Here is a 13199-nt window from a genome sequence, read left to right as displayed (position 1 = left end):
TGTCCTTAGAGGGCGTGGACATTCAAGTTGAACCAATGGAGGGAGAAGAAGCGCCCTCTGGACTCCTGATTGCTCGAACTCTGGCCACCGTGCGGCACGGTCGAGTACCCGTGCGCTGCATCAATTTAAGTGGCACCAGTTTACAGTTGTTGCCCCGACAAGAGGTGGCGCGAGTGTGCGTAATGCCGGAGGCCCTTACTAAAGCTGACGCTATAGGGCTGGCACCTGTGGAAGGAAAACCATGGACCCTAGAGGTGTCCCTCAATAGCCAGGAACATGGAAGAGAACCGTTGGCTGGACGCCACCTGCTGGAAGAAATGGAAGCTAACCTGACTGAGTTTTCTGCTGGACAAGTAAGGCAGATCGAACAACTTCTACAGCGATATCAGGGAGTGTTTGCACAGCATGAAGGTGATTTCGGGTGCACTTGGGACATTCAGCACGAAATACCCACCAGAAATACTGCTCCCATCCGAGAGAGATATCGGCAGATCCCGCCTCAAATGTACCAGGAGGTGAAAGAGCTGTTGGCCCACATGTTGCGAAACGGTGTGATCCGTGAAAGCCAGAACCCCTGGGCAGCTCCGATCGTGCTGGTCCGAAAGAAGGACGGTACCCTGAGATTCTGCATAGACTATCGGAAGCTGAATGCCTGTACAGTGCGGGACTCCTATCCACTCCCCCGAATCGAAGAGTCTCTATCTGCACTAGGGAGCGCCAAATTCTTCTCCTCCCTCGACCTGGCCAGTGGCTATTGGCAGGTCCCAGTAGCTGAGAAGGATCGTCCGAAGACAGCTTTTGTTCTCCCTATGGGCCTGTTTGAGTTCAATCGAATGCCGTTCGGACTAAAAAATGCGCCAGGAACCTTCCAATGGCTGATGGAGAGATGCTTGGGGGACCTCATCTTTGAAGCCACTTTAATATATCTGGACGATATAATTATCTATTCCGCAACGTTTGAGGATCATCTCCGCCGATTGGAACAAGTGTTAGAACGGCTACAAAGGCATGGCCTGAAAATTAAGCCTCGTAAGTGTCGTCTCTTCAAAAGAGAAATTGAATATCTGGGGCACACTGTGTCCAGTGCAGGGGTGCACCCCACTGCGGAGAAAGTAGCTGCCGTGCAGAAGTGGCCCACGCCCGCCAATCTAAGGGAACTAAGGGCATTCCTGGGGCTCGCTGGATACTACCGCAGATTCATTAAAGACTTCACTAAGATTGCGAACCCGCTCAATGAATTGCTGAGAGGAACAGCCGGGGGAGCCAAGCGGCAGCCCATTCAGTGGGGCCCACGACAAGAAGAGGCATTCCGAGCATTGAAAATGGCGCTAACAGATGCCCCGATTCTGGCCTATGCTGACTTTTCGCAGCCGTTCATGTTGTACACTGATGGAAGCTTGCATGGGCTGGGAGCAGTGCTGGCTCAAGTACAAGGAGGGAAAGAGCGAGTGATCGTGTATGCCAGCAGGTCACTCCGAGATACGGAGAAGAATCCGGACAACTACAGTTCGTTTAAGCTGGAGCTACTGGCACTGGTGTGGGCCATGACCGAGAAGTTTGCTGAGTACCTGTCAGGGTCAGAAGTGCAAGTGCGGACAGATAACAACCCTTTGGCCCACTTGGAGAACGCCAAACTGGGCACGTTAGAACAGCGGTGGGTCGCAAGGATGTCCAAATTCCAGTATAAAATCGCCTATCGGTTCAAGGCCCTGAACACACATGCAGATGCCCTGTCCCGGGTCACTCAGGCGGGGCCGAAGAAGGACAGAGATGAGGAGCTCGAAGGCGACGAGATCCCGGATTTCAGCCAGTTCGCCGCTGCTGTGGTCGACGCCCAAGAGACCAGAGGGGAGCCGAGGCCCACTCAGATTCTGGGCCGTTCAAGAGACGAATGGATACATCTGCAGCAATCCAACCCGGAGCTAGCAAAGTTGAGAGAATGGGTCGCCCTTAATCAGAGACCCGACCAGGAAACCAGAGCCGCTTCACTTCCAACTACCCTACAAATCCTAGGCCAGTGGGAGAGGCTCCTCCTGAAGGACGGCTTGCTATGCCGAAGAATCCAGCTGCCTCGAGAGTTTGTTGTTACCTGGCAAGTGGTAATTCCAGGAGCGCTAGTAACACAGCTAGCCCAAGAAGCTCATAGAAGAGGTGCTCATTTCGGAGTAGAAAAGACCTTCCGGTGTTTGGAACGGCTGGTATATTGGCCTCAACTGCGACAAGAAGTTGAGGGGGTCTGCCGAACATGTCGCCAGTGTGAGTTGAACAAGCCCCCGGAGCAAAGAGCTCCCATTCAGACCATCCGAACTTCTGCCCTCTTGGAAGTCTTGATGATTGACTACTTGATGGTAGGAACTTCATACAACGGTTATGGACACTGTTTAGTCATGACTGATCACTTCACCAAGTTTGCAGTAGTGACGCCCACTAAAGATCAGACGGCAGAAGCCGCAGCCAAGGCCATCTGTCAAGATTTCATCCGGATTTATGGGTGCCCGAAGCGAATACATTCTGACCAGGGGGCCTGCTTCCAAGGACGAGTGATGGATGAGCTATACCGCATCTATGGGATCGACCGTTCCCGGATAACGCCCTACCACCCGCAAGGGAACGGTGCATGTGAGCGCTTTAACCGAACCCTGTTGCAAATGTTGCGAACACTGGAAGCTGACAAAAAGATGAAGTGGCCCGAATTCATGTCCGAGCTGGTGTGGGTGTATAATAATCGAGTTCATGCAACCACCGGCTACACTCCCTACTTGTTGCTGTTTGGAAGAAGTGGCCGAGAAATCACCGAACTGGAGCTAGACTCAGAAGACCCCGGTCCGGGCAGTAGCCCAAGTACCTGGATTGGAGAACACCAGCGTCGACTCCATACCGTGAGAAGACTGGTTGTTCAGAATTTTCAGGAAGTAGAGCATGCAGTTCGGCCCCCGACCACAGGTGGATCGCTTCAGCCAGGAGACAGAGTGCTGGTGAGGGCTAAACGATTTGGAAGTAAGCTGGACCATCGTTGGGAGGCAATACCATATCGGGTGGTGAAGAAGGTTCACCCAGACAACCCCGTCTACGAGGTTAGGCCCGAAGGGGATGATGCCGCGACATCCAGGGTGTTGCACCATAATATGTTGTGACCTTGCTCCTCTGAAGCAGAAGTCTGTAACAGGACTGGGCCCTCAGACGTGTTGGCTGAAGTGCCACATACAGGAACCTTGGGGGATGAAGAAGGATGGGCCACAATGCAGTTGGGCCCGTCAAAACCGTTGGTGCCACTCCCGAGTGGAAGTCAGAATAAGTCAGGAAATGATTTGCAATCCCCAGTAGTTGATTCCTCGGATCTCCCGGAGTCTCCTCCGCAAGAAGAGCCCCGCAGAACTGAGCGGGCTAATGCCGGAATTCCTCCTAACCGGTATGCTCAGGAAGAGTTTATCTGGTCTCGAATCCAACAGAAAACGCAGGAGTGTGCCCAACTCCTGTCTGAGCTTGCACTGCCTGGAAGGAGACATCAATTCTGCGAGGAGTCCACTCGCCCGAGGACTGGCGAGCAAAAAGGAGGGAGGAATGTAGAACGAGCAAAAAAGCTTGTAAAAGAACTTCAACATGATGTTTCAAGGATGGAGCGAGACTGCCATCTACTGGCCAGACAGTAAAGCGGAACCAAAATATACAAAGGAAGTTGCAGGGAGGGCAGATTCAGAGGCTGGACCCGATCAGGTGACTTCCAGGAAGGAGTTCAGAGAGATAAGAGGCCAGCGCGCCAAACCTGAGGGGTCTTTGGCGCCAAGCAGCAGAGAGGAGCAGACGTGCTCCCTGTTTCCTGAGAAACCCCGCGTGATAGGCCAAATCCAGAGGCCTGAGAGGTGCTCCAGCCGGGCACCGGTAAAAGAGCTCCGGATCCCTCACAGTTGTGACTCGAGTGCTGTGCCTGCTGAGGATACTAGGAACCTGATCGCGGTGCTGAGTGAGTTCGCGGAACCCGACGTCGGCCGCCGACAGACGAGGCCTGGAACCCCCTATCCAAGGCTCGAGAGACTGCCCCCAACAGCCAAGCACTTCCACTGCTCACCCATGGTACCGGGTACAATTGGGTTTAATTACGCAGGTTGGGAGGGGAACGGTTGGGGCTAAAATAGCACCACGTGATTTAATTGAATTCATCCGGAAAGAGACTCACGGCCTAGCGGGAATAACCGGTGACCCCCGCTAGGGCCAAATTCACGCTTAAAGAACTTGTGTGGTGTCTCTCATGCTTGAGGGCATCACCTTACTTTAAGAGACTGCACCTTCCTTTAAGAGACTGCGCCTTATTTTAAGAGACTGCGCCTTACTTTGAGAAATTTTGTAGTTTTCTGCTATTTCAAACCACTGTTCATTACCCTTGTTGCTAATCCCTTGTTTCAGAATACCTGTTGTATAAAACTGTTTCCAATCATCTCTGACTGTTCTCGCCTTGTGTCTCTGTGCGTTGCATTCCGGCACCTGCATTACATTAGCATGCATTATTTTTGACAAACCTAGATTGTGGGATGTTGCCCAATTGCCCAGATATAAATGAGAAGACTGGGAGCTTTCTCTGGAGGATATATTCAGCAACAAGTCTGAGGAAAATTGAATTAGTTAAAAACAACCATTTATTTAGAAAAAAAGAAAAAATGATTTTAAAAATTGTTCAGTTCACCGGGACATGCATAAACTAACGCGTTTCAAACTGAATATTCTTAATCCTGGGATAGCACAGTGAGTGCTAGGAGTTTTCTCGGTATTATCCATTTTTTCCCACAGCCCAAACCACAATGATTGGTTCATTTGCTTCCTAGATCAGTATTCTAACTTGACGATTCTTGGGCACAACCCAAAATCTGAACCATGGCTCCCCCCTACAATGTGCCATTTATATTACTGTTGTTAAATATTAATATAAAATGTTAGATAATGATGGGACTGAATTATTTAGAACATTCCCATATCCCATGTACTAATCACTAATCTCTTTTTTTTTTTACAGTTAAATTTAATGGGTGCAATACAGGAACACAGGGAATCTGGTATGAAACCAGCAATCCAGATTTCAAAGTGGGAACAGATGGAGCGGTGTACACAGCCCGCAAGGTTCAGATCCCCTCCAAACAAGCAGAATTTGTAGTGGCAGCCTGGGACCACCACACTCCAGAGAAATGGGAAGCTGCTATCCACCTGCTGGTAGAAGACAAGACCCTCAACCATAGTCAACACCAGGTACTGTAATACCCTATTACTATGTCGGGTCAGTGATGGGTTTAGGTGGTAATGCATAGATAGATGGGCCCTGATTCATTAAGACTAGCATTTCATACACCAGTCTTCATGATGGGCATGCAGGAGTAAGATGCACCTAATTTAAAGGCACACGCCACTTAAAGGAAATCTGTCAGCAGGTTTTTGCTATGTTATCTGAGAGCAGCGTGATGTAGGTGCAGGGAGCCTGATTCCAGAGATGTGTCACTTACTGGGTTGCTTGGTATAGTTTTGTTAGAATCCCTGTTTTTCTGTTGTAGCTGTCAGAATGCTGAGCTCTGTATAACCCCACCCACACCAGTGATTGGCAGCTTTCTGTGTACACCGTACATTATCAGTAAGCTGCCAATCAGTGGTGGGGGCGGGGTTATACAATTTGGCTGGACTGCCTGGCATTAGACACTTAGTCCTTTAATGATAGTTCTCTGCAGGTAAAACATTGATTGACTTGAAACAACAGCAAGTTGCTGAGCAAGTGACATGTCCCTGGAATCAGGGTCTCTGCCCTTACATTATGTCATTCTCAGATTAGATAGCAAAAATCTGTTGAGAGATCCCTTTTAATGAATTAGGCTTAGGCGCTTCTTTTCACTGATGTTCACCTCACCAGAAATGTTACTCCAGTCAGTGACAGGTGTAACATTTCTGGCGGGACTTACTCCACAACTTTTGATGAAGTTATTGGACAGGCTTCATTGCGCCCCACCCTTCATCATCTCTGCCCACTTTGGCGGAGTTGGCCGACACTGGAGGGATAATGGCAAAAGGCATAATTTTTTTTTGCGCAACTTTGTTTTACTCAAAAAATTTGCAACATTTGATGGCGGCAGTATTCTGACAAAAACACCTTCATCAATGGTGTCTATTGTACAGGACATGTATGTTCAATACGTATTCCAATTTACAACTGAGGTTCCATGTAATTATTTTTGCAGTCCGCTGATTAGAAATGATGACATTTTACATTCTATGTGTAGAGGAATGTGACATACAGATGACTAATTGTTTTAAGCTTTCCCTTTTCACAAGCTCATCTTGTAATTATTCCGATACCTTTTCCTTTACGTAAGTGTGGAGGTGACTGTAACCTCAGGGCACAATTATATTCATGTTTGCAAATGTCATTAATTTCATTTTAAGGGAGAAATGACAATTCTTTTGAATACTGAGTGGATGTATTATTACAGATAGGGAAATCCTGCACTTAGATCTTATAGAGAAATGTTCCCTCTGACGATATATTGCTGTTTTATGTTAATGGGATAATGGAGGATTTCACTAAATATCATTGTAGAAGGAAAATATGGCCAAGGTGTATTATTATAGGGTTTCTCTGGCGTAGACATTCCCTCTCCAGAAGTCCTCTGCATGGGGAAAAGAGTTTTAATGAAGCTGTTCCAAAAAGTTTCTAGGTAATTTAAAGGGGTTTACAGCTTAAATGAAAGGGGGTTAGGCTAATTGATGGAGTCCCAGGTTCATTAAAAGGTTCTTGTAACTGATTGATAGGACCTTCCTAGCTCAGTCCATCATTGGTGTTGGGAGTGGAAGGGACTGGCTGAGTGGCTCATTTCAGTCGCTAAGTCACCCCCTTCATGCTGGCTTATTCATTGAAATGAGCCACTCAGCCAGCCCCCTTCACTTACAGCACAGGAAACTCTCCTGTGTCGAGCACAGGCCGGAAATAACTTCTAACCAGGGTTTTGGCAGCTTTATCTTGAAAGCGGGGCACCTTTTGTAGATTCAAGTATATTAATAAAAGATATAAATTAAAACTGACCAGTACTTCCGAACAGAATAAAGCAAGTGTGAGCAAGTGCACACTGCAATGACTGCATAATTTACACAAAAAAAAGAATACAGCAGCCTCTGTAAGATGTATGCAAACATTTAATATATGGAAATGGGACTGCCTTACTGCCATATGGAATATACTTCTAAAAATGAAGGTACTTTATGAAGGTGCATAAATTGGCCAATTCATGAGAGCCAATCAACCACAAGAAGTGCCTTTCTCTGACCTAATATTTATCAAACATGTCTCTGCACGGCTAACAGCCTACAAACTTATAGAACAGGTAGGATCCAGCATGCTTGATAAATATTAAGTTAAGGCCCCATCAAGGAAAGGTACTCCTTGTCATGGCTGGTGGGCTCTCATGAATTAGCCAATTTATGCAATAAGTACCTTAATTTTTATAAGTATATTCTACAGTAATGCAGTCCAAATTTCATATATTTAATGTTTGCATCCATCTTAGCACTTACAAAGTGCTGCTGTATTCTTTTGTATATGTATTTCTATGTATACATAAATAACGAGTATTTAGATAAAGACACAAAATAGCTAATTTAAGATTTATCGTCACGCAGTATATTATAAGAAACAGTAGCTGTAATTATAGCCCAGCATGTAAAAGACAGTATAAAGCAATGTGATACATCAGCTGTTACTGTTTTCTACTTACGTAACAATGAATCACTTCTTCAGGTCTATTATGTAGGAAGGACACACCGGTACTCAGAGACGGTCAGCCCCTAAATACCTACCTTTAGGTTGATGATCTGTTTCCTGTCATGCATGTATTAGGGTTAGTAGTGGAATCGCTGACAAGTGTGAGAGCGGAAGCAATGATCAGATCATGTTATTAAAGAGATTGTCTGGTTTAAAAGTAAAAAAAGAATTTCAAAACCTTACATTCCTATTTGTTGCTGTCTATATTAATTAGCACAGTGGCCAGATATGCAGTAGTAGTGTGTAAAAATGAATCACTTTATATTCACATACATTCATATATTTGATTGCTATAATCAGATATTTTATATATTTCATATATTTTTTATTTTTTCATATATTTTATATGCGATTTTGAAACAATTTTAGACAATTCTTAGTACACAGCATGTACATAGTTTTTGTGGCCTTTTTTTTTTTGACCCAAGAAAGAAAGAACACGAGAGTGTTACAAGTGGAATTGTACTTTTAATAGGGATATGACGCATTAAAGTTAAATTAACTTTAGTTTTTTTCCTAGAAAACCAACAGTATTAAAGGATTATTCAAGCCGAAACAAGTTATCACCTATCCATTAGATGGTTTATATCCTTACCGATCACCAAACTGGGAGACTTGTGTCTCCTATTCTTCCCCGATTCTCTCTTTGCCACAAGTGTATGATCAGGAGCAGTTGAATGTTGCCTGTTGCTCCAGTCTATGACACTGAAGATACCCAAAGATAGCCAAGCGGTGCGTTAGGCTCAGCTATCCTCATTATTGTCATAGACTTGAGTCCAGTGGCAGCGTGCATGCTCGACCTGCTGCTTCATTCATAGTTTTTTGGTCTTGGTCTTGACACAAGCACCCCATTCTGCCAATCATTGGGGGACCCACAACAATCTAACAAGTAGATATTTAGAACTTAAAAAATGGAATAGCCTGTTTTGTTGGATTTTCCTAATACCAATATTTTTCAAAGGCAACACTACTCTTGTAGTCTTATGGGCAATCTATATGTGTCTACCATTCCAGGGATGGACATATCAGTGATTCAATCTGTGCGGCCGCACAGGGGCCCAAGAGATAAGGGGGCCCATTTCTACCTTGCAAAGGGCGCATATACTGTTCTTTCACAGGGACCCAAGAGGTAAGGGGGCCCATTTCTACCTCCAAAGCCATTTTGCATTTTTAGGAGCTCTTAGGCTGCAAAGGGCCCATATATTCTTCTTGCACAGGGTCCTTTTCCGTCTGTATCCACCAGTGTACCATTCAAGTTAATACAAGCTGATTCAGTATACTGATTGCTCCCTTATTGACGGCGATGGATATCCAAGTTTTTCTTCTTTTTTTTTTTTAAGAACGTGAGTGTGAAAACGATGCTAAAGAAATAGAAACACCAATGAACTCCCATTAAAAAAATCTCTCCAAATAACGAGATGACATTTTTAAAAGTTGAATTTGATCTACAAAAACTTGGCCATACAATAATGTGGCTTTTATTGCCTGTTTTGTCACAATCGCAGTGTGGCTAAACAATGAAGCAGAGAAGCCATCGTTATTTTTGGAGCATTTGGCGTGAACATCGGTTACTTGAAGGATGGCTCATCGTAATGACATAGCGTTGTCATCAGAAACTACAAGGTAGTGATATCTTTCACGGCATTTTACACACATATTGTGATCGCTCATGTATCCTAGATTTGTTACAAAGATCGTCTCTATGGAATATAAACATCTACACCCACAACTAATGCCGACAGTGTTTTTTTTACTCACTGGAAAAAATATCTGCCTTCACGCGTTTCAGAAATGAAAGTGAGGAACTGGCAGAGAGATTGAGAGCCAAATTGTAAAGTGGGTTAGGTTTTGATTGTGTATTCATCAGTGTTACATGGCTGAGCGCTTTCCATTTAGTGCGGCCTGGGGATATTCTGCACACCTCCTCCTCTTGCCGAGTAAACTTTGCCCACTGCACACACTTTTGCCTTTGAATCAGCAGAAACGTTGCCTGCGTTGTTCATTCTTGCGGTAAACCTGAAAGCATTTCAATTAGAATATGTAGATGAGACTGAATGTTCCCCACAGGAGCACATTATATCCCCAGAGGCATCTTGGATCCTTCTTGTGGAGAAGAGACCCCCTACTTCTCCATCTCCATTCATGATGCACACTTCATATACAGTAGATAAAACTGACTGTAGTGTTGGTATAAAAATGGAAGAAAAAAAATACACCAAATGTTTAAAAGTGTCATTTATTTTACACAAATCCGTAGCAGACGTGAATATATAAAATGTTGTCATGGAGTTCCCAGTCATCAAAATATACCTATAGCGTAAAACCGAAAATACAAGATGGAGGAGAACCATGGAGAGAGGAAATGTGCATTCCAGGAAAAAGGCCCAAAATCTGCAAGTTACAGATAACATGACACTAGCATCCATCTGAGGAGGGATTATAATTTTTCTTTTGTAAGAAGAGGGACTTTGTAAAGGAAATATATCAGCAGAGGTTTGTTATGTAATCTGAGAACAGCATGATGTAGGGGCAGAGACCATGATTACAGAGATGTGTCACTTACAGGGCAGCATGACGTAGGGGCAGAAACCATTATTCTAGTGAAGTATCTCTTACTGAGCTGCATAGTGTAGTTTTGATAGAATACCTGTTTTCTCTGTTGTAGATGTATCAGTGCTCTGAATGCTGAGCTCTGGATAACCCCGCCCACACCCCTGATTGACAGCTTCCTCTATACGCTGCAGTGGCAAACACAGTCAAAAGAGGAACCAGTGCAAGAACAATATTTGGTCCATTTACAGTCCAATAACTTATCGTAATACACAATTCCACCTGCTTTGGAGGTGGAAATGGGCCCCCTTTACCTGTTGGGCATGGCCGCACAGATTGCACCAGTGATATGTCCACCCCTGGTACACTGTACATTATCAGCCAACTACCAATCAGTGGTGAGGGGCGGGAATATCCAGAGTAACTAGCCTGGTTTGCACATAAAACCTACAATAGTCCTCTAATGGTAATCTCCTGCTGATAAAACATTGATTGTATTGAAGCTACAGCCTACAGCCCACAGCCCAGTAAGTGACACATCACTGGAATCAGGGTCTCTGCCCCTACATTATGCTGTTCTCAATTAAGGCCAGTTTCACACATCCGGATATTTACGGTACCAGAAAAATGGTACCGGAGATATCCGTGTCCCGTGTACACAGTTATGTCCCACGTGTGGCAACCATGTTCTGCATCAGGATCACACGGACAGCGCCTGGGAATCAGCGCTACAGTTCCCAAGTCATCATGGTTCCTGCCGGCGATGCGATCAGCACCAGTAGGAACAATGATGAGGATAGTGGTAGTCTGATCCCGCAGTGTCCCCACCTGTAAAAATAAGAATAAAATAATAAAATCCATGTACTCACCTCTCCTAGGTGTCCCCCGCTGTAATCTATGCGACCGCTGCTGCAGAGGGGAATGAGCGGCTCCAGAGCTGCGGCTCAGGAGCGGTGTACTGTCACTCACTTAGCGCAGCTCTGGAGTGGCTCATTCTCCCCAGCTCCTCTAGGATAATATACCTAGTAAATTTTGACCGTATGTGCCCATGTCCTTTCCTAAAGCTTTTACATAATTTATACCACCCAAACAGAAACCATTAACCCCTTTCTGGCCCAGGGCATACTAATATGTATCTGTGCCCTGGGCCTTATTGGCCTAATACATTATAGTACACCCTAGCGATTTTGCCCGCACACAAGCAGTGCGGGCGAGATCACCGCCGTGTGTCAGCTGATTGTCACAGCTGACATCTGGTGCTATGTGCAGGGAGCCGTCCCGCACCACTCCCTGCACATTAACCCCCGAAATGCTGCGATCGAAATTGATCCTAGCATTCCGGTGGCAAGAGGACCTTCTCTGCCGGCGTCCCGTGGCGTCTGAGTCCGGTCCCTGATGTTGCCATGGTGACCCGATGTCATCGTGACAACATCCGGGTCACCAGGAGTCAGGAAGTTGCTTTGGTCATGCGCAGTGCACGACCAAAGTAACTTCTCCCTGTTCAGTGCTGACAGGCTGCATAGCACAGGGATGGTGCTGCATTCCTGTGCTATACAGCCGATCAGGCTGCAAAAAGTGAAAGTCCCATAGTGGGACAAAGTGCAAAAGTAATAAAAATGTCAGAAAGTGAAAAAAAAGAAAAAAAAAAAATTGTAAAACTATAAAATATATATATATATATATATATATATGTATGTATTGTACCCATAAATAAATAATCTTATGAAAAAAAAAAAAAAACAATAAAAGTACACATATTTGGTATCACTGCGTCTGGAACGACCTGACCTATAAAACTTGTCCCGCTAGTTAACCCCGTTTAGTGAACATGGTAAAAATCATCATACCGCCAAACAAAAAATGGAATGAAACGCGATCAAAAAGACGAATGTAAATAAAAATGGTACCACTGAAAACGTCATCTTGTCCCGCAAAAAATAAGCCGCCATACAGCTCCAACAACTGAAAATTAAAAGTTATAGTTCTCAGAATAAAACGATGCAAAAACAATTCTTTTTTCTATTTTATTGTGTAAAAGCGCCAAAATATAAATAAAATATATAAATGCGGTACCGCTGTAAATGTACTGACCCGAAGAATAAAGCTACCTTATCAATTTTACCACACGGCATAAAAAAAAAAACCAATTCCTGAATTGTTGGTTTTTGTTTATTCTGCCTTCTAAAAATCAGAATAGAAAGCGATCAAAAAATGTCATGTGCCCGAAAATGGTACCAATAAAAACGTCAACTTGTCCCGCAAAAAACAAGCCATCACATGACTCTGTTGGCCGAAATATGGAAAAATTGTAGCTCTCAAAATATGGCGATGCAAAAACTAGTCTATGCAAAAAAATGCGTCTTTTAGTGTGTGACAGCTGTCAATCATAAAAACCCGATATGAATCTGGCATCGCTGTAATTGCACCTACCCGAAGAATAAAGATGTCTAATCACTTATACCGCATGAGGAATGGCATAAAAAATAAACTTTAGGGTTAGGGTTGTGCTAGGGTTAGGGTTGTGCTAGGGTTTGAGTTAGGGTTGTGCTAGCATTTGGGTTAGGGTTGTGCTAGGGTTAGAGTTGTGCTAGGGTTAGGGCTGTGCTAGGGTTAGGGTTGAGCTAGAGTTAGGGTTGGGCTAGGGTTGGGCTAGGGTTGGGCTAGGTTTAGGGTTGTGCTAGGGTTAGGGTTGGGCTAGGGTTAGGGTTGGGCTAGGGTTAGGGTTGTGGTAGGGTTTGGGTTAGGGTTGTACTAGGGCTTGGGTTGTGGTAGGGTTTGGGTTAGGGTTGTGCTAGGGTTAGGGTTAGGATTGCGCTAGGGTTAGGGCTGGGTTAGGGTTGGGCTAGGGTTAGGGTTGGGTTAA

At 44.9% G+C, this 13199-nt stretch overlaps 1 protein-coding gene across 2 annotated transcripts in view; it reads left to right on the top strand.

Moving 5' to 3' along the window:
* The window catches only part of CDH4 (cadherin 4), a 1143840-nt gene that overhangs the window by 851959 nt on the left and 278682 nt on the right, over positions 1–13199 (top strand). For both annotated transcript variants that reach the window (XM_073683019.1, XM_073683020.1), the window contains one exon: positions 5006–5235. In XM_073683019.1, the coding sequence (XP_073539120.1) occupies positions 5006–5235 (230 nt within the window). The remainder of the gene's footprint in view (positions 1–5005; positions 5236–13199) is intronic.

Source organism: Phyllobates terribilis, unplaced genomic scaffold (genome assembly GCF_046119375.1).
Source record: "Phyllobates terribilis strain yellow unplaced genomic scaffold, ASM4611937v1 Scaffold_5__5_contigs__length_657084704, whole genome shotgun sequence".
NCBI classification, from domain to species: domain Eukaryota; kingdom Metazoa; phylum Chordata; class Amphibia; order Anura; family Dendrobatidae; genus Phyllobates; species Phyllobates terribilis.
Note: the sequence above shows the minus strand (reverse complement) of the source record. Positions and strands in the feature narration are given on the sequence as shown.